Raw genomic sequence first — 27,055 nt, forward strand, 5'->3', positions numbered from 1 at the left:
TGTAATGCATTAGCTAACCCCAGCTCAGTGGAGGCAGGAATTAAACAGACCATATTCCCCAAGGTGACACTTCTCTTTCCCGGCAGCAGCGGGTGGCTTAGTTCATACACCTTCCCCTACCTCCCCACCACCTGCCAAGCCAGGATGACCAGCCACTCCAATGAATTCAGCAGCCTCAGCAGCAGTTCCCTCTCATCTTGGCAGGCATCATGGAATCAGACCAGGGGGAGCTCAGTCGTGACGTCCTCCGAATACTACGGCTGCAGCAGTCCTGGCGATCCAGCCAGCAGAAGCTTCAGCACCTCGAGTCTTGGTGGACACACGTCTTCCTCTTGCCCATCCAGCTTCAGCAAGGAGAAGCTCTGGACCCCACTGCACCTAGACATGGACCCCACATTCCAGCAGAGGAGGAAGCAGGAGAAAGAGGAGATGAAGATCCTCAACGACCAATTTGCATCCTTAATCGGGAAGGTAAGAGGAGCACCAGGTTCTAGTGACCACAGAGGCCAGCAGGGGATGGGCTGTGAAGTGCCTGTGGCAGGAGAAAAGGAGTACTTGTGGCACCTTAGAGACTAACCAATTTATTTGAGGAGAGATTCGCAAGGATAGCCATTCCCTGGTGCTAAATATTAGCTAATTTCCCCAGTTGGGGGGATAGTTCTTTCCTCCTGTGCTGTCTATTTTACCAAAAGTTTGCATGATTATTAGCTAACTATGGTAAGTAGCCCAGTCCACCGCTTCCAAGACCCTGCCCATCCCCATCGGCTAGTAATCTCCCTGGGTGATCCCTGGGAAAAGGGAAACTCGGCCACTGACAGAAGTAGGTATGGGGTAAGCAGCAAAGACAGGGGCTGTGAGGACAAAGGATAGAGCAGAAGGAGTTTCATACCTATAGCTGGGCAGAGAACCAGCACAGAAGCTGCAATCAGTAAACTAGCCTATGGTTCCTGCTCGTCTTGTTGTCTAATGGCTAAAATGAGAGAAAACTAACCAGCCAACAATGTGGCGGGTGATGGGGGGTTGGGAGGAAGGGTGGCTGGATCCGCTAAGCAAAGCTCTCCTGCAGAGAGTCTTTCATCTGCTAAGATCCAGGGGAAGGTAGAAGATTTCTCAAAGCAAAACAGTTCGCCTACTTGAGGCAGGTTCCTGCAAAGCTCTTATACTCTGTAATCAGATGGTAATCTCCCGAAAGGGTTGCTTCACTGAAGTATATTATGTAGGCAGTTAATGCCAAGCTACTATTATTTAAAATAAAAAAAAAAAACCACAGTGCTAATATGGGTCTGAACTAGTACCGTGGGGCTCTGTTTTCAACAGCATCTGCCCAAACTGCACCTACACAGGGTTCCGCGTTTCTGCGTGCATAAACAAGCATCCAGGCAGGCCCAGCTGCCCCCTGGAGTGTGCAAATGTGACCATCTGTGCATTGCACTTTTTCAGATGCCAGCCCTGAGAATGAAATCTAGGGTGTATGAAATTCACCCCCGGGCAGAGGCCAACATGAGACCCAGGCCCCACTTAAACCCTCAAAACTGGCCTTAAGTGGCGCATACGAATCCCACTGGTGAGTGTGTATTACAGGGCCTCTTCTGTGTCTGATCCACAAAGCGTCTGGTACAACCCTAGCTAGGGTGGGTTGGCTCTTTAGCTCAAGGGCTTCTAGCTCTGGAGATCTCAGGTGTGTCAGCCAAGATGGCGCCCATCTCCCACTGGCCTCCTACACAGGGGTGAATTTCAACCCATTGGCAGAGAAACGTAACAGACACTTGCGAATGTGCCACTGGACAGGGAGTGTGTCTTTTTATCAGGAATTCACATGACCTCAGTCAAATGCCACACAAGCCATAAACCCCCAGGGAAGTAGCTGTGGCCATAGCTGGGAGGTGGGGGTTGACCATTCCCAGTCAGAAGGCCACGCACCTTTGGGATCTGCCACGCGGCTGAGGATGAGGAGTCCTGATCAAGCTCTTACTGACTCTGGGTTTCTTTTTGATGTGGCTCACATGTGTTTGGAGAGGAGGCAGAAACGGCTGGCTAGTGGGTTCTCAGTTCTGACCTCTTCTGCAGTCTAATGAATGCAGGAACACAGGACGCTGGACTGGAAGAGATCTCCTGGGTCATCGAGACCAGTCCCTGCTATCTCAGGCAACCCTGGCTTCTCATCCTGTTCATACTTAGCAAACTAGAAACAAGAGACCTCCAGGGATAACGTGTATGGCAGGTTCTCCCATTCTGTGCTCAGTGGTGATTATCTAAGGCCCATAGGTCAAATCTTGGGTCCCCCTATGAATAGCCCCAGTAACTTTGGAAGGAGGGGAGTGGCATGCTCTCCCCTCAATCAAGGCTTAGGGACCAGAACACCCAGGCTGCAAGGTCTCAGCCATCCCTGCAGCCTCTGAACAGGAGTAGCAGCAACCACCAGCTATGCCCCTTTCACACTGGTGTTTGGGGTCCCTGTGTTGTGCAGGGACCTGGTAGCCACTTCCCTAGCCCACGAGCCACCCCCCTGTCCATGACCCCTCCTCACTGAGCACTGCCACTGAGCACTTGTTCGGTGGCACTTTGCAGGTTGGCTCTCCATGCCCTGCTGCCTTGTACCTCTGAAACAGGGCCTTTCCTAGTGCATCCTGGAGGATCTTTCACACAGGCCCGGGGTGGACTTGGCTCAGTGTTTGTGCCGGCCGTTTCCAGTGGTGCCTCTGTAAGCTTCTCTGTTTAGGTGTAGGCACATCAGGGTAGGGGTTGCCTCTTATTTTATTTATTATTTGTATTACGGTAGCACCTACGGGCCCTAGTCATGGAGCAGGACCCCATTGCGCTAGGTAGTGACCCCTGTTGTGCTAGGTGTTGTATTTTATTGATTAGGTGTACTATGTTAGCAGCTAGCCACTTACAATCTAAGCATATGACAAGAGATAGCAGATGGATGCAGACAGGGCTGGGGAGGGACACTAGGAAACAATAAGCTAATATTGGTCAGAGGCAGAGATGTCAGCAAAGCAACTGCCTAACCATTGTCCAGCCTTCCTTGTAGGCTGCATGGCAAAGGAGAGTTTTAAGCTGGGGGTTGGAAGGTGGGTCACGAGGGGGCTTTGCAGACGTTCACAGGGAGTTCCTCCAAAGCCTGGGGGGGGGGGGAAGGGGGCATCATGGGAGAAGGCAGGATGGTTCTCCTTGTGTGAACAGTGCTTCGCACAATGGGGTCCTGATCACAGCTGGAGCCTCGAGGCACTACTGTAACCTAAAGAAGAAGGCAGATCAGGAGGGTCGTTCTGTGACTGCTGACAGACGCCAGACCAGAGACAAACTAAGCCGATAAAACACACTCTATTAGAGGGTCTTCTCCCAGGGACCAGTGCAATTTTCTACCCCTGGGCAAAGGAAGTTAGATCAGTCCTCACCTGCTCAATGTCTTGGATGGGCAGGAGCAGGCAGCTTTGCACAGGTGATGCTGTTACTATCCTTCAGAGAGGACGCACGGTGTCTCATGAGTGAGCCATCCCCTCAGTTGACTTATGGCCGCTTTACAGCATTTGGCAGCTGTCACCTGCCAAATTAAGTGCAATTAAAGCAATTTGTTTTGTGCGTGGAGAGGAGAGCTGGCAATTAAATCATTACTGGAAGCACTTTGAGGCTGAGCCGTATGGCTATCGCTGCGAATATGGGAGTGTGCCAAGTTAGACTGGAGGGTGGACGACCTCCTGCATGTACCAAAAAAAAAACATGCCCGCACACACACACACACTGACAGGATACAGCGTCTGTAATTCTTGCGGTGATTGTATGTCGTTCCAGAGGGGTGCACGGCCCTTGGCAGTGCAAACGTTGGAACCTGATTCACACGACGTTACTCCAGTTTTGCCCCAGCGTCGGCCTACAATTATTTATTTATTGTATGGCTGTAGTCCCGAGCAGCAATAGTCACAGCCCAGTACAGCTCTAGTTGTACAAACACAGATCAAAAAGACAGTCCCTTCCCTGAGGGGCTAATAATCTAAGTCACCCTTCTGATTTCAGTGGAGTGACACTGGAATACGCTGTAAGGACGCAGAAGCGAATCAGGCCCATATTTATGTTTTAGGACCAACAGTTATTACTGATACCTGCAGGGAAGTGAATATCATGCTGGCCCAACTGGGCTGAGGAATTGTCTCATCATAGTGTTATCATTTGTAGTATTGTAGCAAGATGGAGGCCCCTCTTGTGCCAGGAGCTGCACAAACACATAGCAAGAGACAGTTCCGCTCCTAAAGAGCGTACAGTCTTAAGGGGAAGAGGCTGGCGGGGGGGGGGGGGCGGGGGGGCGGGAAGGATGGTCCAGTGGCTAGGACATGAGTCTGACGCTCAGGAGATCCCAGTTCATTTCCCTGCTCTACCTCGGATTTCCTCTGTGACCTTGGGCAAGACACTTCTCGCAGTGCCTCACTCCCCTGACTGTAAAATGGGTTTAATAGCAGCACCCTACCTCACAGGGGTGTCGTGAGGATAAATGCATCAGAGATTGAGGCGTGCTCAGATACTACAGTAATGGGGGGCCAAATAAGTACTTTAAATAGAGGGGAAACTGAGGCACAGAGAGGTGAGTCACTGGCAGAGCTCAGGTCTTCTGCAGCCCAGGGTGGTGTGCTACTCGCTGGACCATGTTCCCTCAAACCAATCCCCAGCTGCATGAAGCCGGATGGACGCAGCCCATACAGAAATCAAAGCACTGCCAGCATATGTAACAGAGATGCTGCCAGACAGACTGCAGGCTGAAATGGGGGTGGGGGGTGTGTGTGTGGAAGCCCTAGCAGATGAAAAGGGAAGTTGTTACTTGTAAAGAAAGACTGCAAAGATGGACAGAGAACAGAAGGATCAGGCAATCAAATAGGGATGGCGCCTATAAATGGGTGAATGGATAGATTCAATGCATGGGCCGATGAAGAGTGTATCTCTGTTAGCTCACAGGAATGTTATCCATGCTTCAGATTCATATTGAGAAGGGGTGTTTACACAGAGGAGATAGTGCCCTGTATTGTTTATGCCCTAATCACATCTGATGGTGTGGGAAAGATTCCAATACAGATTAGTATTATTCTGTCCATGAGACCTTGCCTTGGGATTCTCCTACCAGCCTCTTCTTTCCACTCCTACTCATTTCCAGGGGTTGGTTTTGCTAGTTGAACCCTGATCTGCCACATTCTCTAGAGGGTGCTCTCAGCAGCCATCCACACTTGCTCCCCTCTATCCTGGGCCGCTCTTTGCATGTCCTCTATGTTGTTCATTCCCATAAGTTTACCCTCTTTAACGTTCAATGGAGGGGTTCTATTGGTTGGCCTTTTGTGTGTTCCTTCAGCTGCCCAATGGCATGGTAGAAGCTCTGGCTTCAGTCTTTCTGCACGTCCTAGATATTTTCCACTGCTTTTGTATAAAGCTTTGGCACTTAGGGGTCGAACTCTGACAAATCTCAGCATTCATTGTAAAGTCATTCCATTTAATAACTAGTATTTTTCTAAGGCTTTTGTTCTTGACGGCATTGAGATGATTGTCCGTCCCCTTGGTAGATCTCCAGCTTTTCACATCCATATGTGAAGACGGAAATAACCTTTGAGTTGGAGCTTCATAGCTTGGTCTTTAAGTTGTCAGGTTTTGATGCCATGTCCAATAGGATGCGCTAATCAGCTGTGATTTGACTTGAGTGATGGTCTGTTGAGAAACCACTGAGTATGTAAAGCAAAGCCTCCATATGTCAATGTAATGCCCTTCTGTGCCTGATCTGCGTGGGATGGAATTTTTTTACCGCTCCTTGCTTGAGAGCCTAGTTGGGTCCCCCAAGATATAAAGGTTCATGCATTTATTTCTGGGGTTCCCCATCTAGTGTGTTGGCTGAGGGGTGGACATCAGCCTTCCACCATCAACCTTCCTAATGTCTCCGGATTCCGTTCTGCAGGTCCAATGCCTGGAGCGGCAGAACAAGATTCTCACGATCAAGTGGAGCTTCCTGAAAGATCAGGACAATTCCCGTTCTGAATCAGACATCAAACTCCTCTACGACCAGTACATGAGCAAACTGAAGCAAGAGATAAGGGCTATCGGCCACGAGAGAGAACAGCTGGAGTCGGAGTTGACTGAGGTGTTGAAGTCCATGGATAACATACGAAGCAGGTGCCAGTTGTCCTAGTTTGTTGGGGGTCTTTGGAAATAAAGGGATTAATTTCAGCCTATTGTTAGGTACCATTTCAAAAGTATGGACTGTGGATAACTAAGATAATAACATGGAGTTCTTCTCTTGTTGTCCATACTCAAAACCCTCAAGGGTCTGATTTGGCGGGGGGGGGGGGGGGATGATGAGCTTTCAACAAGAACTGCAGGTTCTGAAAATAAGGCTCACACTTTTTTCATGCTTAATGAACTTAGACAAGTAGACAAATAGAAATCCATGGAGAGTGAGAGAGAGAGAGAGAGAGAGAGAGATTGATTCTAAGGGCTTGTCTACCCAATTTACATGCACAAAATCACATTTGCATGAACAGTGGTGGGATTTTTGAATGCACAAGTGCCCTGTTTGCACAAGTCAATGAGTGAGGTATTCATTTCGGTGTCAAAATACACTCATTTCAAGAGAGTGCTCTCTGAGCCCCTATGAAATGTGCCCCCTTCTGTCATGTTCTCCCAATCTGTGACTTTAGAAAGTGTGACTTTACCCCTGGCTTAACTGTTGTATTGTCCAGTTATTATGGGTTTACAACTATTAATGAGCCTGATTCTTCTTTCACTTATGCAAATTTTACACCAGTGTAACTGCATGAACTACAGCGGAGTTACTTCTGATTTACACTAGTGTAGACTGAAGAAGAATCAGGTATAATATTCATTATGAGTCTGACTCTTAAACCCTTTACACCACTTTGACAGTTGAGGTAGTGTTGCCTAGTGGTTACAGTATGGGACAGAGACTCAGCAGTCCTAGGGTCTATCCTTGGCTCTGCCAGTGGCCTATCTGATAACCTTGACCAAGTCACTTTACCACCTTGTGCCTCAGTTTCCCTATCTGTGCAATGGCAATAACAATGCTGTTTGTCTGTAAAGCATTTTGAGATCTACTGATAAGTGCTATAGAAGAGCACATATGTAAAAATTAGTATTACTTAAGTGGTTGTAATTATTTAATCTAATTTACGTAGAATTTAAGCCCACACTGTCAGAGTGGTGCAAAGGAGCCTTAGTTTCAGTTAGAGTCATGCCCCTCTGAATTCAGCCCCTTTGTTAATTGACAAATCATCCCCAACCATTATGGGTTTTGAACATATTGGTTATTTGTACCTTTTCAACCGACACTGTGAACAAACCATTTTCACACAATGGCCTGACCGCTCATCTTGCTTAATTTGATCTGTTCCCTCATTGGGATGGTTCATGGAACTGGTGAATAATTAACAGTGAATGTGCTCCGCAGAGCAAATTCAGACCAAACAAACCACTGGAGTAAAAATTCATGGCATTTTGGGGCATTCGTGAAAAGTTTCTTGAATGAATGGTAATCATGCAAATTTGTGCTTAGCTATTTGACCCAACAAGTCATAGTGAAGCCAGCTCCCTGCTTTTATTCCGGGCGGGTTCCTCAGCAGATGAAAACAAATGTAGCTCCTGGATGATTCACCAGCTGAGGATCTGGCCTCAAAGCCTGGACTTTCCTTTACTCTTCAACCAGCACTTGATTTTGCACAGAAGGTTTTTTTCCTCAAGCATTTAGAAAATGTTATTCTTTATCTCATATTTCCCCAGGCTGCTATAATAATACTTACCTTTTATCATCCAGAGATCTCAGGGCACCCTTTACAAAGATGGGTAAATATCATGATCCCCATTTTACAGAGGTATCACTAGACAGCAGCAGAGCAGTGATTAGAACCTAGGTTTCCTGATGCGGAAGCTGCTTGAAAAACAGAATTTCTGTCCTCTGGGAGGTTTCGGAGTAGCAGCCGTGTTAGTCTGTATTCGCAAAAAGAAAAGGAGTACTTGTGGCACCTTAGAAGTACTCCTTTTCTTTTTGTCCTCTGGGAAATTCTGATGTTTTGACATTTTGCTCGGTCCTGCATTGGAATAAAATGTTGAAACTTTTCATGGACCAAAAATGTCCAAAGAATTTCAATTTAGAAATATTGTAACGTTTCATGACCCAGACATAGGGAGAGATAGAGAGGGGTGCATCATGGGAAATGTAGTCTGGCCAGGTAGCAGGTCCCATACGGGACAATAGAGGCATGAGGGGTCCAAAAGTACGACTCCCATCTGGCACCATGGTGCTCAGGCGGACTCAGCGATCAATGTCAAATCAAACAAACAACGAAATATTTTGTTTTGCTTTTCCCAACAGAAAACTCCATCAAAACCAACTTTTCCCCACAGAGAATTTGCTGATTGGAAAATGCCTGATTTGAAATTAGTCGAGCAGTCCCTAGCTAGCTCCCAGTCCACTGACTCAGACAGGAGGACCTTGGTACAGTGCGTTTTTGCTCTTCTGCACCCTGCTGCATTGCTACTCAATAGCCAGACCAGTTACCCTTAAAGCTACACACTACCCCACAGGTCCTCAGGGTCGTCCTGACGGAGAAAGTGAGCCGTGCTCTGAAAGGGTCGCTCAACCCCCTCACGAGTCACCTCCCTGCTCCCAGGCCCACCACATCTGAAGGCGCGTCTCTGCCACCCTTCTCCAGCCAAAAGCTGGCTAAGCCGGATGGGGGGAGGGGGGGTTGGGGGATGAGCATCGGTTGCGGACAAGCCCGGCTGCCATCCTGTCAGGATTGTTGTTTGCGCAGTAGGTGACATGATGTCAATGCCCTGCAATGAGGGAAGCGTTTTCAGCAGGGATTGGGGGGGGGGGGGGGAGGATGGCGCGGGAGAGAGGCAGGCTGTAATTAAGAACAACATACGTGTGCTGGCATCAAGTCAGACATTCCAGTTAAGAAGCAGAAAAACCAGAAGAACCAACCACTTCTCCCATTCGCCTCCCGATCAGGGCTTATGAAACAGTTAAATACCAGGGCGAGGCAGAAACAATGGCATCACCTGTCATTGTCATTTTTTCCCCTGTTCTCCTCCCTTGTGCCCTTCCCCTAGACCCGGCTACTTTAGCACTCAGATTGTAAGCTCTCCGGGACAGGGATCATCTTCCTGGGTGGTAACTGGCGCTCTGACCTCAATGCAAATGATTATTACGAACGATCAATGATTAAGAGGAGCCACAGTAACTGTGGGATGAGTTTGGGTTCTCTATTCCCATGTAGATTGGTCTCCTTTGCAAGGGTTACACTCACTTGGGATCCGGCACGTTTCAGTTAGTTGTCAGATGGAGGCTACATTTATATGCAGGTTATAAAGGGTTAGTGGCCAAGCAAGTCACAAGCGAGAGTAGCACGTCCCGCGCACTCCCCATAAAGCACATCACTACAGGTGTGGAAGCCTGGTTATGAGCCAGGGTTAAGAGCGACTGATTGACTCCGTAACAATTGATTAGCCAGGTCTTAAAACCGCTAGGAAGCGTTTATTAACCCTTTGCAAACTCTTTATGCAGGTAACCCTCAATATAAAGGTGTAACGATGCTGCCTCTGGAGGGACACAACTGAGGGTATCAGTTCAGGACAAATTGCTTAGAGCAGGGCAGTCACAGCCCAAGGCTGGGGTCCTTTACTATTAAGGCACATCAAACCAGCCATACAGAGAGGGCTTCGGTCTCACCCCACTGGCTAACCAGAAGTCATACAAGCAATTCCCTTAGACCAGTGGTTCCCAACGCGGTGCCCGCAGGCGCCATGCCATGCCCGCCGGGGCATTTCTGTGCACCCGCCTACTGACAAGGGAGTGCGGCCGCCAGACAACCTGCCGCCGAGGATTGGCAACGCCGCTGCATTCAGCGGCATTATGGCAGCGACGCTTCTTGACGACACCCCTTCTCGGCGGCTGGTCATCCGGCACCTGCCATGCTCTTCTGGGAAGATGAATATGCTACTGCAACAGAAAGGTTGGGGACCACTGCCTTAGACAGTCCAGTTTCCCAGTATCACCACCAACGCCACTCGTTACGGGGAGGAATGGTTATGAAAACCAATACCCCAGTAAAACAAAAAAGGTTCTCTCGGTCCCAAAGGCCCAAGCCCCAGACCCAGGTCAATATACTCATTAGACTATCAGGGTTGGAAGGGACCTCAGGAGGTCATCTTGTCCAGCCCCCTGCTCAAAGCAGGCACAATCCCCAATTTTTTCTGCCCCAGATCCCTAAATGGCCCCCTCAAGGATTGAGCTCACAACCCTGGGTTTAGCGGGCTCAATGCTCAAACCACTGAGCTATCCCTCCCCCCACAAATCTTACCACAAATCACACTGTTGCCAATCCTTTAGACTCTAAAATCTAAAGGTTTTTATTCATAAAAAGAAAGAAATATAGATGAGAGCTAGGATTGGTTACATGGAGTCAATCACATACAGGAATGGCAAAGTTCTTGGTTCAGGCTTGTAGCAGTGATGGAATAAACTGCAGGTTCAAATCAAGTCTCTAGAATACACCCACAGCTGGGTCATTCAGTCCTTTGTTTAGAGCTTCAGTTTGTCGCAAGGTTTCTCCAGAGGTAAGAAGCAGGATTGAAGACAAAATGGAGGTGCTGCAGCTACCTTTTCTAGTCCTTTTGCCATGTGGCTTGTGCTTCCTTTGTTCCAAACACAAGCCACCCAGCACATGGCATGAAAAAAAACTTTAGAGTTTGGTCCATAGGCACATCCCTGCACACCTTGCTGAGTCACAAGGTGTATCTGCCTTCTCTCAATGGATCAATTGTATAGCTGATGGTCCTTAATGGGCCATCAAGCAGGCTAGGCACTGGTGACGCCCCATTGTCTGGGGTGTCACCCAGAAGCATTGCACAAGTTTGAAATACAGACAGTACAGAGCCAACACTTATAACTTTAAATACAACATGATACGTGCATTCAGATAGCGTAATCATAACCAGCAAATCATAACCTTGGTTGCACCAATGATCTATACAGTCACTGTTCACGTCAATAACTTCAAAAAAGGGTTACCATCTTTTCCTTTAAAATGGCCCTTTCCCACTCTGATGGAAGTTGAAGGAAGGCTGCCACTGTTGGGCTGGGTTGGGTTGTTCCCTTTTGAGAGCGGCAAATGGGGAATTTGGTCCCCTGGATGCAGGGTGGTCCAATGAGGAGACCATTGGCCTTGGGTTCAGAAGACCTTGGTTCTATTTCTAGCTGGACCAGCAACTTCCCCTACCACAGTTTGTCTGTTCCAATTATAAAAACTGTCTGGGGATCACTGTGACTCTTATTGATATATTGGTACAAGTGGTGTTAAACAAAGTGACCTGCAAGATCTCCAGTACAGGATTTAGCTAAGCCTTGCCGGGTTTCACACCAACCTGCTTCTCTCTCCGTAGATATGAGGATGAAATACATAAACGGAGTGGCATGGAATTCACCTTCACGGAGCTGAAAAGGGTAAGAGGCCATTCATCTTCACAGCGGTATAAAGGGCTGCGTGCCCATCTATGGAGAAGATGCACCTGCAGTGGAAGGAGTGTCTAGTGGTTAGGGTCCTAGCCTGGGCTCAGGAGATCTGGATTTGCATCTCTGCTCTGCCACAGACTTGCTGAGTGGCCTTGAGCAAGTCACATCGTCTTTCTCGTGCAGGGCCTCAAAGATACTGTATTTAGGTGCTTAACTTCCTTTGATATCAGTGGGCGTTAGATGGCCAGATTTCTTTGAGGACCTGGGCCTCAGATCTCTGTGAAATGGGAATAGTAGAAGCATGGTGAGGTGCAGAGATACTACGTTCACGGGGTCAGGTAAGCACCAAGAAGAGGGTTGGGTTGGCTCTGTATTCGTATGAGAGACCTGCCCCTATAGGAAATCTAGAGCATGGCTACCCAGCACAAAGAGACCAGCAGCCACGAGTTGCAGAGCCCAGGTCAACTGTCTGCAGAGCTAAAACAGACGTTCAAGGCTCGGCTCTGAAACCTGGAAACGGGGGAGGGACTCAGGGCCCAGGCTCCAGCCCAAACCTGAATATCTACATGGCCGTTTTTAGCCCCACAGCCTGAGCCCCACAAGCCCTAGCCAGTTGACCTGGGCTCTCTTGCTGTGTAGCCATTCCCCTACAGTGCTAAAGGCAGGGGGGTTATAGGCTCAGTAGATGGCAACCTGGGCCAGGAGGACCACAGACTGGTGGAGGTGATGTATTTTGAAATGAACCATAGACAAATGAGGACCTGAGCACCTGTGGTTGCTAAAGATCCTGTGCTTTTGCACCAAATGCTGTGGAGTATTACCTGCCAGGTCTTGGCCAAGTTCTATCAGGCAAGATTCCTATTCAGTTTCAGTTGCATACACCATGGGGTCTCAGCCTGGGGTCATGATCCAGTAGGGTCACAAGGACGGGTCGTAACCACCTTCCCTTCAGGGGCGCCCTGAAACATTTCTCTACATGCGGTCACAGTATGCCAAGGTTGAAAACCAGTGGCAGACAGTATTCTCCTTCACTCCCTGTGAAATGTAGTGCAGGCAGGCTCTGTTAAACAGCCACCTTGTTCCACCCCAGAGGAAGCTGCACTTGTGATGAGTGAATGGAAATCAGTTGTTGTGTATGTGGGTTTGGAATCTTTGGCAAGGAAAGCTAGGGTGTCATGAGCTGTGGGGAATGCTCACCATAAATGATTGTTATGGTTAATTACAAGTTGTTCCCAAGCATGCTCATGGCCTGGTAAGGGCAGTTTGTGCGATTTGTGTTTATTGCATCAGTGTTTTCAACAATCTCTGCTTTTCCTTATGATTAAAAGATGACTGTTTATGGGCCAGTCCTGCTTGTTTCCTTTTATGGAATGGTTATTAGCCAGGATGGGCAGAGATGGCGTCTCTAGTCTCTGTTTGCCAGCAGCTGGGAATGGGCAACAGGGGATGGATCACTTGATGATTCCCTGTTCTGTTCATGGCATTGGTCACTGTCAGAATACAGGATCCTGGGCTAGACAGACCTTTGGTCTGCCCCAATATGGTCATTCTTATGTTCTATGCCCCACTTTCTTTCATGCACTCAAGCTCTAACAAAAAGAAATTCTATCTAGAGGTCTTCTTCTCATATCACCCAACCTCAATGGGAACAGCAAAACAGGGTCCCACCAGCAACATCCACCATCCTGCAGAATGGATGGATAGTATCCCCAAAGGACACTGCTTTCTCCTGGGACTGGGTAATCAGTGCACAATGGAGAAGATCTCTAGCCCCAACAGAGCCCAACGTACAGACCATTTGTTAGCAGTGCTGATATGTCTTCTTTGCCCCACAGGATTTAGACGCTGGTTGCATGCATAGAACTGAGCTTGAGGTCAAACTGCACGGGCTTCAAGAGTTGATGGAGTTAAAGAAAGCCGTATACGAGCAGGTAAGAAGCAATAATAAGACCAGATGCCTAAGCGTGTGCAATGAGGCTGGTGGAGCTGGGCTAAATGTTTCAGCTAAATACTTTCTTTCTGGGGAAAAATGCAGTTTTGGCAGCACCAAAGAGTCAGGTGAATTTGTGTCCATTGTGCCAAATTGTTTGGTTTGGGGGGGAGGGGGAAATGCAAAAAAAAAGAATTCTGAAAAAATTTGACAGATTTCACGGCTGTGTTTGTGAACTCATTGGGATTTTCCCCGTTTGAAATTACTTTCTTTCAAAATTTCCTTTCGTTTGATGTTTTCAGGGTCCACTGAATAGAACAAACTACCTCTGTGCATACGTTTGCAATAAAAAACTCATGGCACTAAGTCTTAGAACCCGGGAGAGCTGACTCAGGCTCCAGGGGCTACCAGTTGCAGTGTAGATGTTCGGCCTCAGGTTGGAGCTGGGGGTCTGAGACCCTCCACACTCCCAGGGTCTGAGAGCCCGGGCTCCAGCCCAAGCCCAAAAGTCTACACCAGTATTCCCTCTACTTTTTGACAGGCCGTGTGCGCAAAAAATTTCTGCTGTGCAAATTTTTGTGCGCGCGGTGTTTTGCTGTGTGCATGGGGTTTAGGATCTGTGTACACAGCTTAGAGGGAACAGTGGTCTACACTGCAATTCTATAGCCCCGCAGCCGAAGGCAGCTGCCCCGGGCCAGCCCCGGCCATCCCATGGGTCTCTTATCACAGTGTAGATGTAGCCTGTGTCATTTTCGTAACAGGGTTTTGTTAAGGGAAATAGCTTAGTGAGATTCAAAGGAAGGGGATTAAGGCATATTAGGATCAAAAGAACGGCATCAGCAGTTGAGCTAGCTAGGATGATTTTACAAGCTCAGTGCTACAAGGCATACACTTGTCTCCAGCTGGGATCGGGATGGAATCCTCAACCAGCACCCTTATCTGCCGCTCCTCTATGGTATATTTTAACAGAACAGGTGCCCTCTAACCCTGTTCTACCTTCCTCCGAAACACCCGGAACAGGCCGCTCTCCAAGGAACGGGCCCGGCCGTTCCGTTTCGGAAGCGAGCTGAGCGACGGTCGCCTTCAGACTCACACCGGGCGCGAGGCACCCATCAGCCACCTGCCGAAACAGCTGCTCGGCAGCGGGTGGGAGGCGGAGCAAGGGCAGGGCATGTGCAGGGAAGGAAGGGCAGGGCGGGAAGAGGCGGAGCAAGGGCGGAAAAGATGGAGTGGGGACGAGGCCTCGGGGCAGAGCAGGGGTGGAGCACCCACCCACAAAGAAGAAAGTCAGCACCGTAATATCAATGAATTGACCCAGAGAATGCAGCCGATTTTCAGTGGTGCATCAGGCACCATGCAACTGAGAAAGGCCATGCTTTTCAACAGTAAAGCTCCAAGTGCTTTACAAAGCAGGCCAGTATAATTATCCCTGTTTTATAGGTGGGGTGCACTGGGACTAAAACCCAGGTTTCCGGAGGGTTAGACCTGTGTCCTAGCCACTAGACCGTACTGCCTTCTGAATGACTTTATAAGCTGCCAGGCTGTCTCCCTGTGCGGACTGCACTGCTGGAAAAGGATGCACTAGAGATGGGAGGAAGCCATCCCTATGCACTGCAGCACCTACTGGCCTGGCTGTATGTGCCCCTCGCTATGTTCCCAGCTTCCTCTTGGATTAGTTTCTGTTGGGATTCACACTGTTGACTTTGGCAACCTGTTGTATTCTTTAATCCATCCTTCGCGCAAAGAAATTATACCTGCCCCGGCTATTCCTCAGACTGAGCCTGTATTCAGCTTAAGCCACTTTCCTAGCAACCCTTATAGAGCTATTTATATAAACTGGAAGATGAATTCAAACTGGAACAGGTACAGAGAAGGGCTACTAGGATGATCCGAGGAATGGAAAACTTGTCTTATGAAAGGAGACTCAGGGAGCTTGGCTTGTTTAGCCTAACTAAAAGAAGGTTGAGGGGAGATATGATTGCTCTCTATAAATATATCAGAGGGATAAATACCAGAGAGGGAGAGGAATTATTTAAACTCAGTACCAATGTGGACACAAGAACAAATGGATATAAACTGGCCACTAGGAAATTTAGATTAGAAATTAGACGAAGGTTTCTAACCATCAGAGGAGTGAAGTTTTGGAATAGCCTTCCGAGGGAAGTAGTGGGGGCAAAAGATCTATCTTGCTTTAAGATTAAACTCGATAAGTTTATGGAGGAGATGGTATGATGGGATAACATGGTTTTGGTAATTAAATATTCATGGTAAATAGGCCCAATGGCCTGTGATGGGTTTTTAGATGGGGTAAGATCCAAGTTACCCGAGAAAGAATTTTCTGTAGTATCTGGCTGATGAATCTTGCCCATATGCTCAGGGTTTAGCTGATCGCCATATTTGGGGTCGGGAAGGAATTTTCCTCCAGGGCAGATTGGAAGGCCCTGGAGGTTTTTCGCCTTCCTCTGTAGCATGGGGCACGGGTCACTTGCTGGAGGATTCTCTGCTCCTTGAGGTCTTCAAACTACAATTTGAGGACCTCAATAGCACAGATATAGGTGTGAGGTCTTTTTTTAGGAGTGGTGGGTGAAATTCTGTGGCCTGCATTGTGCAGGAGGTCAGACTAGATGATCATAATGGTCCCTTCTGGCCTAAATATCTATGAATCTATTTGACATCAAGGATTTTGTTTCCTGGATCCCTCGCTTTGTCTCCTCTTTTCCAAAGCTACAGGGGCCAAGGGAACTAGTCTTTCTTCTTCTATGGCAAGAGATATGGGGGAAGGTCTCTAAGGGTATGTCTACACTGCATTGTAAACTTGGGTCTGGAGGACCGGGATTGTGTTTCCAAGCCCACGCTTGAGTGTCCACAATGAATTGTAAACCTGGGTTTACAATTGCTGGATCCAGCTCTCAGTCATGTTAACACATCCACACTACTCTGCGTAGACCTTCTGCCTTGAGTCTTCAGCTAGAGTTGTGTCCACACTGAAGAATGACAGGACTTGGGCTCTGATCTATACCCCTAGCAGGGTCACAGGACATGGGTCATAAGTGCTTGCTGACGCAAGTCAGACTGATTTGTGTGTGGACAGGAGGAGGACTTGGGCTCACACCTACAGGAGAACTTGGGCTTAGTGTGTGGTTTAGACATACCCTAACCATATTATACATCTGTTGTGCATAGTTTTTCCCTGGTACAATTCAAAATTGATAGTGAAAGGTCCCTTTAACATCATAACGTTTTCTGGGACTTCCATCATAATTTACAGAGGTTTTTTGTTGGTCTTGCTGTTCTGGTAAATCTGGATTACTGGTTAGAGCAAGGGGAAGTCAGGATTTCTGGATTCTTTCCCCAGCCGTGGGAATAGAGCCTAGAGTGAGTGGGACTTGGGAGGCAAGATTCCTGCGTTCTATTTCAGCCTCCGGGAGTGTACTTTACTGGAAGAGAAAAACTTGGTTCTCTTCTAAATGAAAAACTTTCCTTTGCAATTGATTTGTCAAAAGGTCAGGAAAATCTACACAAAAAATTGAACATGAAATAATCCCCTTTTTTGAACCACCCCTAGTCCTCCCTGAGGTAACTGATACACAACCTAGCTCCTAGTTTGAATTGGTTTCGTCCATTATTCCGTAACGACAGCCGCACTAGAAGAAAAGTTCTTGGGCACGATTCTGCTCTCATGTCTGTTTCACAGACTTGTAACTCCACGTACCTGATTCTGCTCATCCTTATAACAGTGGCAATCACAAGTAACACCGCTGAGTTACTCCTGATTTATACTGGCATGAATGTGAAAAGGCCCTCTATGCATGGAAACTGCTCCAGCATATGAAATTTACATGTATTCTTCCACATTAACCTTTCCTCTAACAACCCCTATAAATTTACCTGGGGATCAAGTCTCAAAGGGGAAGAAATACATTTAAAATCCTGTTTAATGGAAAGATTTGTCATCGGTAACAGATAAATCATCCATCCAGTCCCAATCATTGTTCCCCCAGTCAGGGAGAGGTAACGCAAACAAAGCCATAAGTACCCTACCTTCTTGCAAAGCCTTCCATACAAAGGGCCACAAAAGCGTGGAATAAAAGAACGCTGACGGAGACAAAAGGCCAAAAATGCAGAGTCTTATTGTAAAGGGGTAAATCAGGAGTAATCCCATTGAAGTCAGTCATGTTACACCAGCATAAAAGGGGAATGAGACCTACAGCGAGATGCAGCATGAAAGAGGATTATCAGGCATTCCATTAGTTTACAATCCCTTCAGGTTTGGTCTTGTCTGAGTACCAATGGCACAGGAGTGTGGTTTCCTAGCATCGATTAGGGTGTCTTTTTTGATTTGCTGAGCCATGTCTGTATCTGTTCTCACTTCCCCTTAGTCATCAAGAACAAACACCACAGAGTCAGGAGTTGCAACATGTGTATGCTGGCTGAGGTGTGCCTACCACTACTGCCCAGTGTTGGAAGGAGTCACACCTTCTCACATGCGGGAGAAGGCATAAGACAGAGTCCCCATTTATCCTTTGGGTGGTGGACAATGGAGATCCCCCTTTAGTTCGGCTGTATGCCCAGAGAAGAGTGTCTTAGTCCTGTGTCCACCTGCTAGACACTGTAATCATGAGACGGTAGCAACCCCACACCACTGACCGTTTCCTCACGGAGAGCATATATCACCAAGGACACATGGCCACCTTAGCTTTGCAATGGGTGCAGGCACCACACTGCCCTCTACTGGATGGCAGGCATGTGTCATAGGCTGTATATTTTCAGGAGTTAGTTGCGATTCTTCTTAAGTGCTCCGGGGCCTTTGCCGCAACATGTGGACCCACGTTCTCTCTATAGCATTGATTTGGAGTCCCAGGGGGCTGGGTTGTACAGTCCAGAGTCAGCCCTGAAGTCTGTGGGCAGCCACAGTATGTCAGCAAGTATCTGGCACAAACTAGGTAACAAAGAACATAAGAATGGCCATACTGGGTCAAACCAATGGTCCATCTAGCCCAATATCCTGTTGTAGCAGATCGCAGACTCACTGGCGTGACACCTCCTGCTGGTCAACCAGGAATTAGCTCCTCAGCCTCAGAGCACCCCCTGCTGGCCAGAGTCTCGCCTGCCACAGGCCCTGCATCCCTCCCGGACCCCGTTGCCCTCTTATCTTGGGATGCTGCCCCACAGCAGCACCCCCCACTCTCTGGGTCTCCCCTCCCAAGGGAATCCACACCCTCTATGCCCACCTTACCTCAGTGGTTTGTTGTCATCTAGCCCCCTTTCTCTGGGACAACCTGCAGCCTGTAATGGCCCCTCATCACTGGCAAGGGGGTTGGACCAGCTGCCTCTGCCTAACCCTGGGCTGCAACTCTGCAGCCCCAGTACCTCCTTAGGCCTTTACCAAGGCCTCAGTCTGGGGAGTTGCAAGGCTGGAGCTCTGCTCTGCTCTGCTCTGCTCTGCTCCCAGGTCCTTCTCACTCCAAAGCTAGAGAGAGACTGACTACCTTCTGGCCCTGCAGTTCTTTTATAGGACCAAGTTGCAGTGGGGGAGGTTTAGATTGGATATTAGGAAAAACTTTTTCACTAAGAGGGTGGTGAAACACTGGAATGCGTTACCTAGGGAGGTGGTAGAATCTCCTTCCTTAGAGGTTTTTAAGGTCAGGCTTGACAAAGCCCTGGCTGGGATGATTTAACTGGGAATTGGTCCTGCTTTGAGCAGGGGGTTGGACTAGATGACCTTCTGGGGTCCCTTCCAACCCTGATATTCTATGATTCTATGATTCTATGACCCAGCCTGGCCCTGATTGGCTGCCTCCCCACCTCTTCTTATTGGCTCTCAGCCCCAGCCCTCTCCAAGGGCTGGCTTTTAACCCTTTCAGGGCCGGAGCGGGGTGACTGCCCCGCTACACCTGTCTTCCGACAGTGGCCAGAACCAGATGTTTCAGAGGGAATGAACAGAACAGGGCAATTATCGAGTGATCCACCCCCTGTCATCCAGTCCCATCTTCTGGCAGTCAGAGGCTTAGAGAGCATGGGGTTGGGTCCCTGACCATCTTGGCTAATAGCCATCGATGGACCTATCCTCCGTGAGCTTTTTATATACTTGGGGCCTTCACAGCATCCCCTGGCAATGAGTTCCACAGCCCTCAGATTAATTCACACCCCCTTGGCCCTACCCCACGTGCCCACTGCATATGAGCATGGTGTCTGGGTATTGACATGACCACAAACTCTTGCTAAATCAACCAACACGCACATCGTGCTGCATATAATTTTGCCCAGGATCGGGGGGGAATTTGAAATCCCAGCAATGGCCAAACCCACAGCCACTGCTCTGAGCCCCAGCCCAAACCCTGAGGGGGGCTGGTTGAATTAAGCAGGACACCAGAGCCAAACCACTCCATGGTGGGGTTTGCAAACCTGAGCCTTGACTTATGAAAACTTCCCACCTCCCAGCGGTGTACAGGAGGGACTGGGCTGGCCACGCACAGCTGACTGTGACCTTGCTTCCTACGTATCCGCTCAGTTCTCCTCTCCTCCCTGCGATCCAGGAGCTTCAGGAGGTGCTGGCGGAAATCAAGGACATCTCAGTCGTCATGGGGATCGATAACAGATGCAACCTTGACCTGAGCCACATCGTGGAGGAAGTGAGGGCGCAGTATGAAGCCCTCGCTTTCAGGAGCTGGGAGGAGGCAGAAGCCCTTACCTGGAGCAAGGTACTCGTCTCTCTCTCATGGGAGACATGCCGCAAAGCCATTGGTGCGGGGGAGCAGGAGAGAGCCAGCCTAGGAATCATGGTGATCGGTGAGCGGTAGATAAACAGCAAGGTGGTGGAGAAAGAAGGGGGGGCAAGGGGAAGTGAGAGAGAAGGAAGAGCTAGACAGTTTCTGAACTGGCAAGAGGGTTGGGAGGAGGGATAGTTCAGTGGTTTGAGCATTGGCCTGCTAAACCCAGGGCTGTGAGTTCAATCCTTGAGCGGGCCATTTAGGGGTCATGGGCAAAAACTGGGGATTGGTGAGCAGGGGGTTGGATTAGATGACCTCCTGAGGTCCCTTCCAACCCTGATATTCTATGAACCTGGCACCCGTGAGGGACCAGCTCCCTGCAGAATCCCAGGCATGGCTGCAAGGTGGGGAAGGGGTGACTCCATCTCAACTCTTCCCTGCAGCTGAACGAAGGAGCCACCCACTCCGCCACGTACAGGGACCAGCTCTTCAGCAGCCGGCGGGAGATTGCGGAGCTGACCATACACATTCAGAAGCTGAGGTCCTGCATCGTGTCCCTGAAGAGCCAGGTAAGGCCGGGGTCTTGGGAGAGTGGGAGCCTCGGGCATTGGAAACACAAGAGAAACGGCAGCCGCCCCCAGGTCCGAGCCAGGTGCCCACGCACACCCATCACTCCCCACTTGGGATGAGTCTGCCAGGGGAGTCTCTTGTTATTCTCTGTGTTACTCCGGCACTTACAGGCCTCAAGTGAGATCAGGGCCTTGTCGTGCCAGGCATTGCACAGACACACAGAGGGAGACAGTCCCTGCCCCAAAGAGCTCACAGTCTAAATAGCCTAAGGGTGGGAGGGGAAACTGAGACAGAGAGAGAGGCTGTGATTTGCCAGTGATTTGTGTGATGGGGAGCATGGGGATGGAGGTGGGAGAGGGCTTTGGGGGGCAGTGTCATAGGAGAGGATTATGGAGGGAGGGTGGGGGTGGGAGAGGGCTATTGAGCGGGGGTGGGGATGTCATGGGATGGGGGTGGGAGAGGGCTATGAAGGGAGTGGGGTGGGGATGTTATGGGGTGGGGTGGGAGAGGGCTATGGAGGGAGGGGGTGGGGATGTTCTGGGGTGGGGGGTTATGGAGGGAGAGTGCGGGTGCAGGATGTCATCGGGTGGACATGGGGGAGGATCATGGAGGGAGAGTGAGGGAAGGGGTGCCATGGGGGTTGGGTTGGGGGAGAGGTATAGAGGGCGAGTGGGAGGGGGTATGTGTGTTATGGGGGTGGAGGGGAAGAGCTTTGGAGGGGGAGTGGGGCTGGGGAGAAGGTGATGGGGGAAGATCGGGTGGAGGTGGGGGCAGATGTGATATGAGGGGAAGTCGGTGGAGAACGCTTATTGGGGGAGGGGGGAAGATATATTACGGGTGGAGGGAGGTTGATGGAAGCAAAAAGCACTTGGAGAAAACAGCTGCTGGCCCATCTGGCTCTTTCTAAAATGTGGGGAGTCTTGCAGAAGTAGGAACTCAAGCACTTCAGACCCCCACCTCACCCCCCCGATAGACCCACTGCAGCAGCAGCAGTCCCCAGACCTCTTCATTTATGCTCCCGGCTGAAAAGCACCCAGAGATCAACTGAGGCCAAGAAAGCCTGTGCAGAAAACCAGGGGTGAGGAACCCTAGTCACGGGCTGGGGGGCGGGAGCTGCCCATCTGGCTCAGCACCTGCTGCCCACCTAACGGCGCTTCCCTTCCCCTTCGCTGCCCCAGTGCCTGCATTTGGAAGGTGGCATCAAAGAGGCCGGGGGAAACGGCCAGCTCGCCCTCCAGGATGCTGAAGCCAAGCTGGCCGAGCTCCAGGAAGCCCTGCGGAAAGGCAAGGTGGACATGGCCGGCTTGGTGAAGGAGTATCACGAGCTGATGAACATCAAGCTGGCCCTGGACGTGGAGATCCTCACCTACAGGAAGCTGGTGGAAGGCGAGGAGAGCAGGTGGGTCAGGCGGACGTGTGCAGGGGAAAGGACGTGCGTGAGCCTCCCAGGAGAAAACCAGGCACCTAGCACGTGCGTCTGGCTCTTTGAAGGCCGGGTCCAATGTCCTTTCATGTCAATGGAGAAGCAGATCCTGAGCCTCATCCTTGTCTCGGCTGCCAGCCGAACCAAACCACTGGGCCTGAAACCTCCTGCCCCAGATGTGGGCGTGTTCACATCCGGACCTGAACTCTTTGGCTTGGAGGCATCTCCAGACATAACACAGAAGGTGGCGGGGTAACACAAAGGGACCAAGCTGTGCAGTCAGCTACACCTGTGAAAACCCATTGGAGCACGGAGCAGGGGGTCCCAAACTGGGACATCTCGGGGTGGGGAGGAGGGCACACGGGAGAAATTGTGCAGTGGTGGATTTTATTAATTAATTTGTTGCATTTCCAAAATAGGCTACTCAGACAAAGCGTTAAAACTCTGTGGGAACTTGTTATATAAAATGCGGGAATTAATTCACTTCAAAATGTACCAATGAGAACACAGATAGACAGAGACACTAACGTACAGAGCCCTCACCTCCAATCACCGTACAGCGCGGGTTCAGTTGCCCAGCAACTGTCAAGTCTAACTCAGCTGGTAGATCTAGAAGGGGGTACGCGGGTCAGCTGGTAGATCTGGAAGGGGATGTGCAATACTCTGTTATGTAGAGTGTCAAATTCTGTCTTCACCTCCACCCACGTAACCCCATTCAAGTGGGGACAGTACACAGGATCATGTCCTACATCCATTTCCACCTATCTAACCTCCCTGAGGACAGTTGGGTCACTGTGTCTGGGTATAACATTGTTTGGGAGGGCGGCACTTTGCAGAAGGGTCTGAAACTGTCTGTGTTCCATAGCCTCTTAACGTCTGTCTTTACTTCCCAGCATGGAGTCACTGACGTGCCCTGTCGTCAGCAGCATCCACTCCAGCCCAAGGCACTGTAAGCATTTATTACTATAGCTTGATGAAAGCAGCAGCTGTAGGAAAAATAAATGCCAAGCCACTACTCTCATCTCCTTTCCCTGCAGTTTCATCCATCTCCAGCTTCTCGGGGTCTTCCCAGCTGGCTTCTCGAGTGAGGGGCAATTCTACCGATGGGGTGACCCGAAATGGAGCAGTGGCAGAAGCCGTCCCCACCAGGAGCCAGAGCAGCGGCTCAGCAAGTTGGGATGCAGAAGGACGGCCCAGTGGGGCACGTCCGAAGCATCGCTTGCTGTCTGATGAAGAACACAGCCATGAGGAGTCAATCCCTGCGGAATAGATGCTGGACAGGTTGGCAGCTGCGCCTGAACAAGACCAGAATGCTTTCTCCTGAAGCCCAATTCTTGCCAACGTCTGCGGGGCCAAGAATGGGAATCAACTTCAAACCAGCTCTTCCCAGCGTTTACGTCTTCCCATCTCCAACTGGTTAGAAGCGGGACCCCCATCCTGGCAGAACGCTCTTTGAACGTGCCCAATTCTCAAGCCAGTGCTGACAAACTCATCCTGATCCTACCTCCCTGAGGTGGGGCTTGTAAGGCTTAATTCATTGATGTGCTTTGAGATCTTCAAACAGAAAGCTCCGCAGAAGGAGAAAGTGTTATTACTTAGGCTCCAACGATGGTAAACTGAAGGATAGTAGCAGCATAGCGGAAGGTAGCACGTGGGAGCCTAGTGGGTAGAGCTGGACTCAGGAAACCTGGGTTCTATTCCTGATTCTGCTGGGTGAGCTATGTCCCTCCATATGCCTCAGTTTCCCCATCTGTGAAATGAGGATAATGCTATTGACCTCCTTTGCAGAGCGGTTTGAGATCACAGTGCTAGCTAAGAGCTAAGTATTATTAGTTATTTTACCAGTATTACCAAAAGGTTTCTCGCTTTCCTTCTTGCTTTCGTTCTTTGGTTTGTGCGGATTTGCGTTAGGGTCTCTTTCACCAGCTGATGAAGTGGTGCGTATGAACGTTCTCAGCCACATGACTTGGCAGAGGCTGTGTTTGGTGACGTTTCACCACTGCCATTCTGGCTGCTCAGGGGAAATGGTTGTGTAGTCCCAGAATCCTCAATCAAAGGGTTTTTTCCTGTTGCCGGCGGGAACTTTATCTTGATGGTGTCCTTTAAAAATAAAATAAAATAATCGTGACCGCAGGTATGCTGGTGTAAATCCGGAGCAACTCTGCTGACTTCAAAGGAGTTTGGCCCAGATTCTGATCTGAATTACAGTGCTGTAAAAACAGGTTTACTTCAGCTGGGTCAATGGCGTGAGGGCCTGTCTTTAATCTCATTTCCACTCGCATAAACCCAGAATGACTCCAATAATTTAAACAGCAGGTTTATCCTAGTGTAACAGAGATTTTAAAAGAAACCCATACGTTTGTAAGTGTCCTTCTCTGTGTTGCTTGATAATGGCCATCCCTCCTGGTTTGGGGGAGGTGGGACAGGTGCACTCTTCTCAATTGGACAGTAAAGCTAGATGGGTCAGTTTTACTTGCGGCTCGTTGTGGGTCGAGGAGCCCAATTCGGCCAGGTGCCGAATTCTCCTCTATTAGATGCCTCAACCCAGCCCCTTGTATGGCTGGGTGCTCATGCAGTTGCCATAGGAAATCTCACTGCATGCTGGCTGTTAACGTAGCCTTTCAGGGCTGACCTCTGCACCCTTCAGAGAAGCAGCACAAGGCGCGACACCATTCGAAGTTCACTTTAGCATGCTGAATTAGACACAGTGCATGAGGGAGAACGTCATCCTCAGAGCTCCTGGAGGCTATGAAAAACCCAAAGCGACTGTAAAAGACAAGCATCGACGGGGGGTGGGGGGTTAGTTGTTATTTGTTCTGGGATGTTTATTGGTTGTCATTTAAAGAGAATAATCAGCATTATATATATATATTTCATAACTTATGATGTCGCTTTACACTTAATTAGCTAGATCCCCAGCTGGCATACATCAGCATTGTCCCATTGAAGTCAGTGGGGGCACGCCAAATTTACACCAGCTGAGGATCTGGCCTAGTGTATATATTTGATTCCCTCTTGCACAGACTCAAGTATACCCTGCATTCCACCGAGGGCCAAAGCCAATGGGCTTGCTCTGGTGGCAATGAGTCAATTGCAAGGCCCTTTTTTTATGGTTCTGTTACGCGTGTTGCAATATTTCCACATGTTTCTGTAGGGTCGCCACCTGCTATGGCACCCGTGGAACCAGCATGTCGTCTGCTCCACGCTCTGGCTGTGTTATTAAAGTATGATTCCGAGTGAGCATAGCCGTGTGGGTCCTAGGATATTAGCGAGACCAGGGGAGTGAGGTCAGATCCTGCAATGGACCAGCTTTTGTTGGTGGAAGGGGAGAGACAGGCTTTCGAGCATACTCAGAGCTGAAGAAGAGCTCATCAGAAACTCCAAAGTTTGTCTCTGTCTGACCTGCTTCATCTCTTTCATAAAGTATTGAGAGGCGCGGAAGAGGGGAAAGGCGGGGGTGTGTCAATTATTTCTTTACAGCGTGCTGACAGCTAAGGCACAATCCTGCTCTCAGAAGCCAATTCCAACACCTGCTAGAAACAGTTCCTTGGGTATCGACTCACGTCAGTGGCTGGAGAGGAAAGCTGGCCTGGGGGCTAGGCTGCAAATTGGCAGAGATCTCTGCTCTGCCGTTGGCTTCTTGTGTGTGACCTGCAGCAAGTCGCTTAGTCTCTCTATCTCTCTGGGCTTCAGGTCCCCCTCTGTAAAATGGGGATCATCCCACTTTCCTACCCTGGCTGGGGTGTGGTGAAGGCAAATACATTGGAGATGGTCAGGTACTATGGGAAAAGGGACCAGATGCGGAGCTAAGATCGAGCCAGCTCTGTCAGAAATCAGTTGGGTTTCATTCCCACCTTAGCCTTCCTGCTCATTCAACGAAGAGCCTCCCCCACCTTGACCAACACCAATAGCCTTTATCTCTGCCCTTGATGGACACCCCTTTGCTTGGGGTAAAAAGGAAGCTCAGAGGAGACTGCCCTCTCCTTGGAAGGGGAGAAGAGAATACGGCCTTTGCTCCGAGTGGCAGTAGGGTCCAGTGGCTAGACCAATGGGCTGGAACTCAGGAGAGGTGGGTTTAAGTCCAGACATTGCCCCCGGCTAGCACAAGTTTCCCCACCTTTTCCCCTCCCACCCTTTGTGTCAGCTATTTAGACTGTAAGCTCTTTGGGGCAGGGATTGTCTCTTCCTATGGGTATGTACTGCACCTGGCACAATAGGGGCTTTATCGAGCTAGACACTGCTGTAATGCAAATAATGCATCCGATGAAGTGAGCTGTAGCTCACGAAAGCTTATGCGCAAATAAATTGGTTAGTCTCTAAGGTGCCACAAGTCCTCCTTTTCTTTTTGCGAATACGGACGAACACGGCTGCTGCTCTGAACCAATAACAATCATAATAAATGTTATTCGTCCAGTTCAACCCTGAGCCTCTGATCATGTCATAAAGTGATGCTAGACCCTTGAAGATTCAGGACTTCATGGTCCATGTATTTGATGGGCTACCCAACAACAGTAGCACGGGTGTTCTCAATCCATCCACCACCAGCGTGCCGATCTAGAGACCAGTTTAGACGGGAGGGAACCTTACCATTGCTCTGGCATTCGCTGGTATGAAATGTGTCTCCTGGAGAGACCCAGGGATCTGACCAGAACTGGTGGAAAATTTGCCATCAGAAAATGCTGATTCCATAAAATCGAAACATTGCATGGGAAGGTATCACTTTTGTCTAAAGTCTCAAAACGTTTTGTTCCGACAAGATTGAAATGTTTCGACTTGTTGCTCTGTACCATAGATTACAGTTGAACACACTAATCAAAAGGAAACATTTCAATAAGATCAACATGAATTTGTTTTGTGAAAAAAATCTGACCTCCCCCCCCAAGTTGCTATGAATCCAAATTCTGAAATCGCAGAATTTCCCA

At 49.4% G+C, this 27,055-nt stretch overlaps 1 protein-coding gene across 1 annotated transcript; it reads left to right on the forward strand.

The window, feature by feature from the left end:
• KRT80 (keratin 80) lies at positions 1-26,457 on the forward strand. Its single transcript, XM_084610267.1, has 9 exons — positions 1-471; positions 5,930-6,144; positions 11,431-11,491; positions 13,336-13,431; positions 19,967-20,131; positions 20,584-20,709; positions 21,889-22,109; positions 23,027-23,082; positions 23,171-26,457. The coding sequence occupies exons 1-9, from the start codon at positions 145-147 to the stop codon at positions 23,401-23,403; spliced, it is 1,500 nt and encodes a 499-aa protein (XP_084466393.1). The 5' UTR covers positions 1-144; the 3' UTR covers positions 23,404-26,457.
• Positions 26,458-27,055: the final 598 nt, after the last annotated feature.

The sequence above is a fragment of the Lepidochelys olivacea genome, assembly GCF_965140295.1.
Source record: "Lepidochelys olivacea isolate rLepOli2 genome assembly, chromosome: 20".
In the NCBI taxonomy this organism is placed as follows: Eukaryota; Metazoa; Chordata; order Testudines; family Cheloniidae; genus Lepidochelys; species Lepidochelys olivacea.

What these genes read in the sequence shown, in the direction of transcription:
- KRT80 (XM_084610267.1), top strand. Translation starts at nt 145, where the DNA reads ATGACCAGCCACTCCAATGAATTCAGCAGCCTCAGCAGCAGTTCCCTC. An exon ending in ATGGATAACATACGAAGCAG is followed by an intron (nt 6,145 to 11,430) that starts GTGCCAGTTGTC and finishes CTCTCTCCGTAG; the next exon opens with ATATGAGGATGAAATACATA. An exon ending in GTGGAAGGCGAGGAGAGCAG is followed by an intron (nt 22,110 to 23,026) that starts GTGGGTCAGGCG and finishes TTTACTTCCCAG; the next exon opens with CATGGAGTCACTGACGTGCC.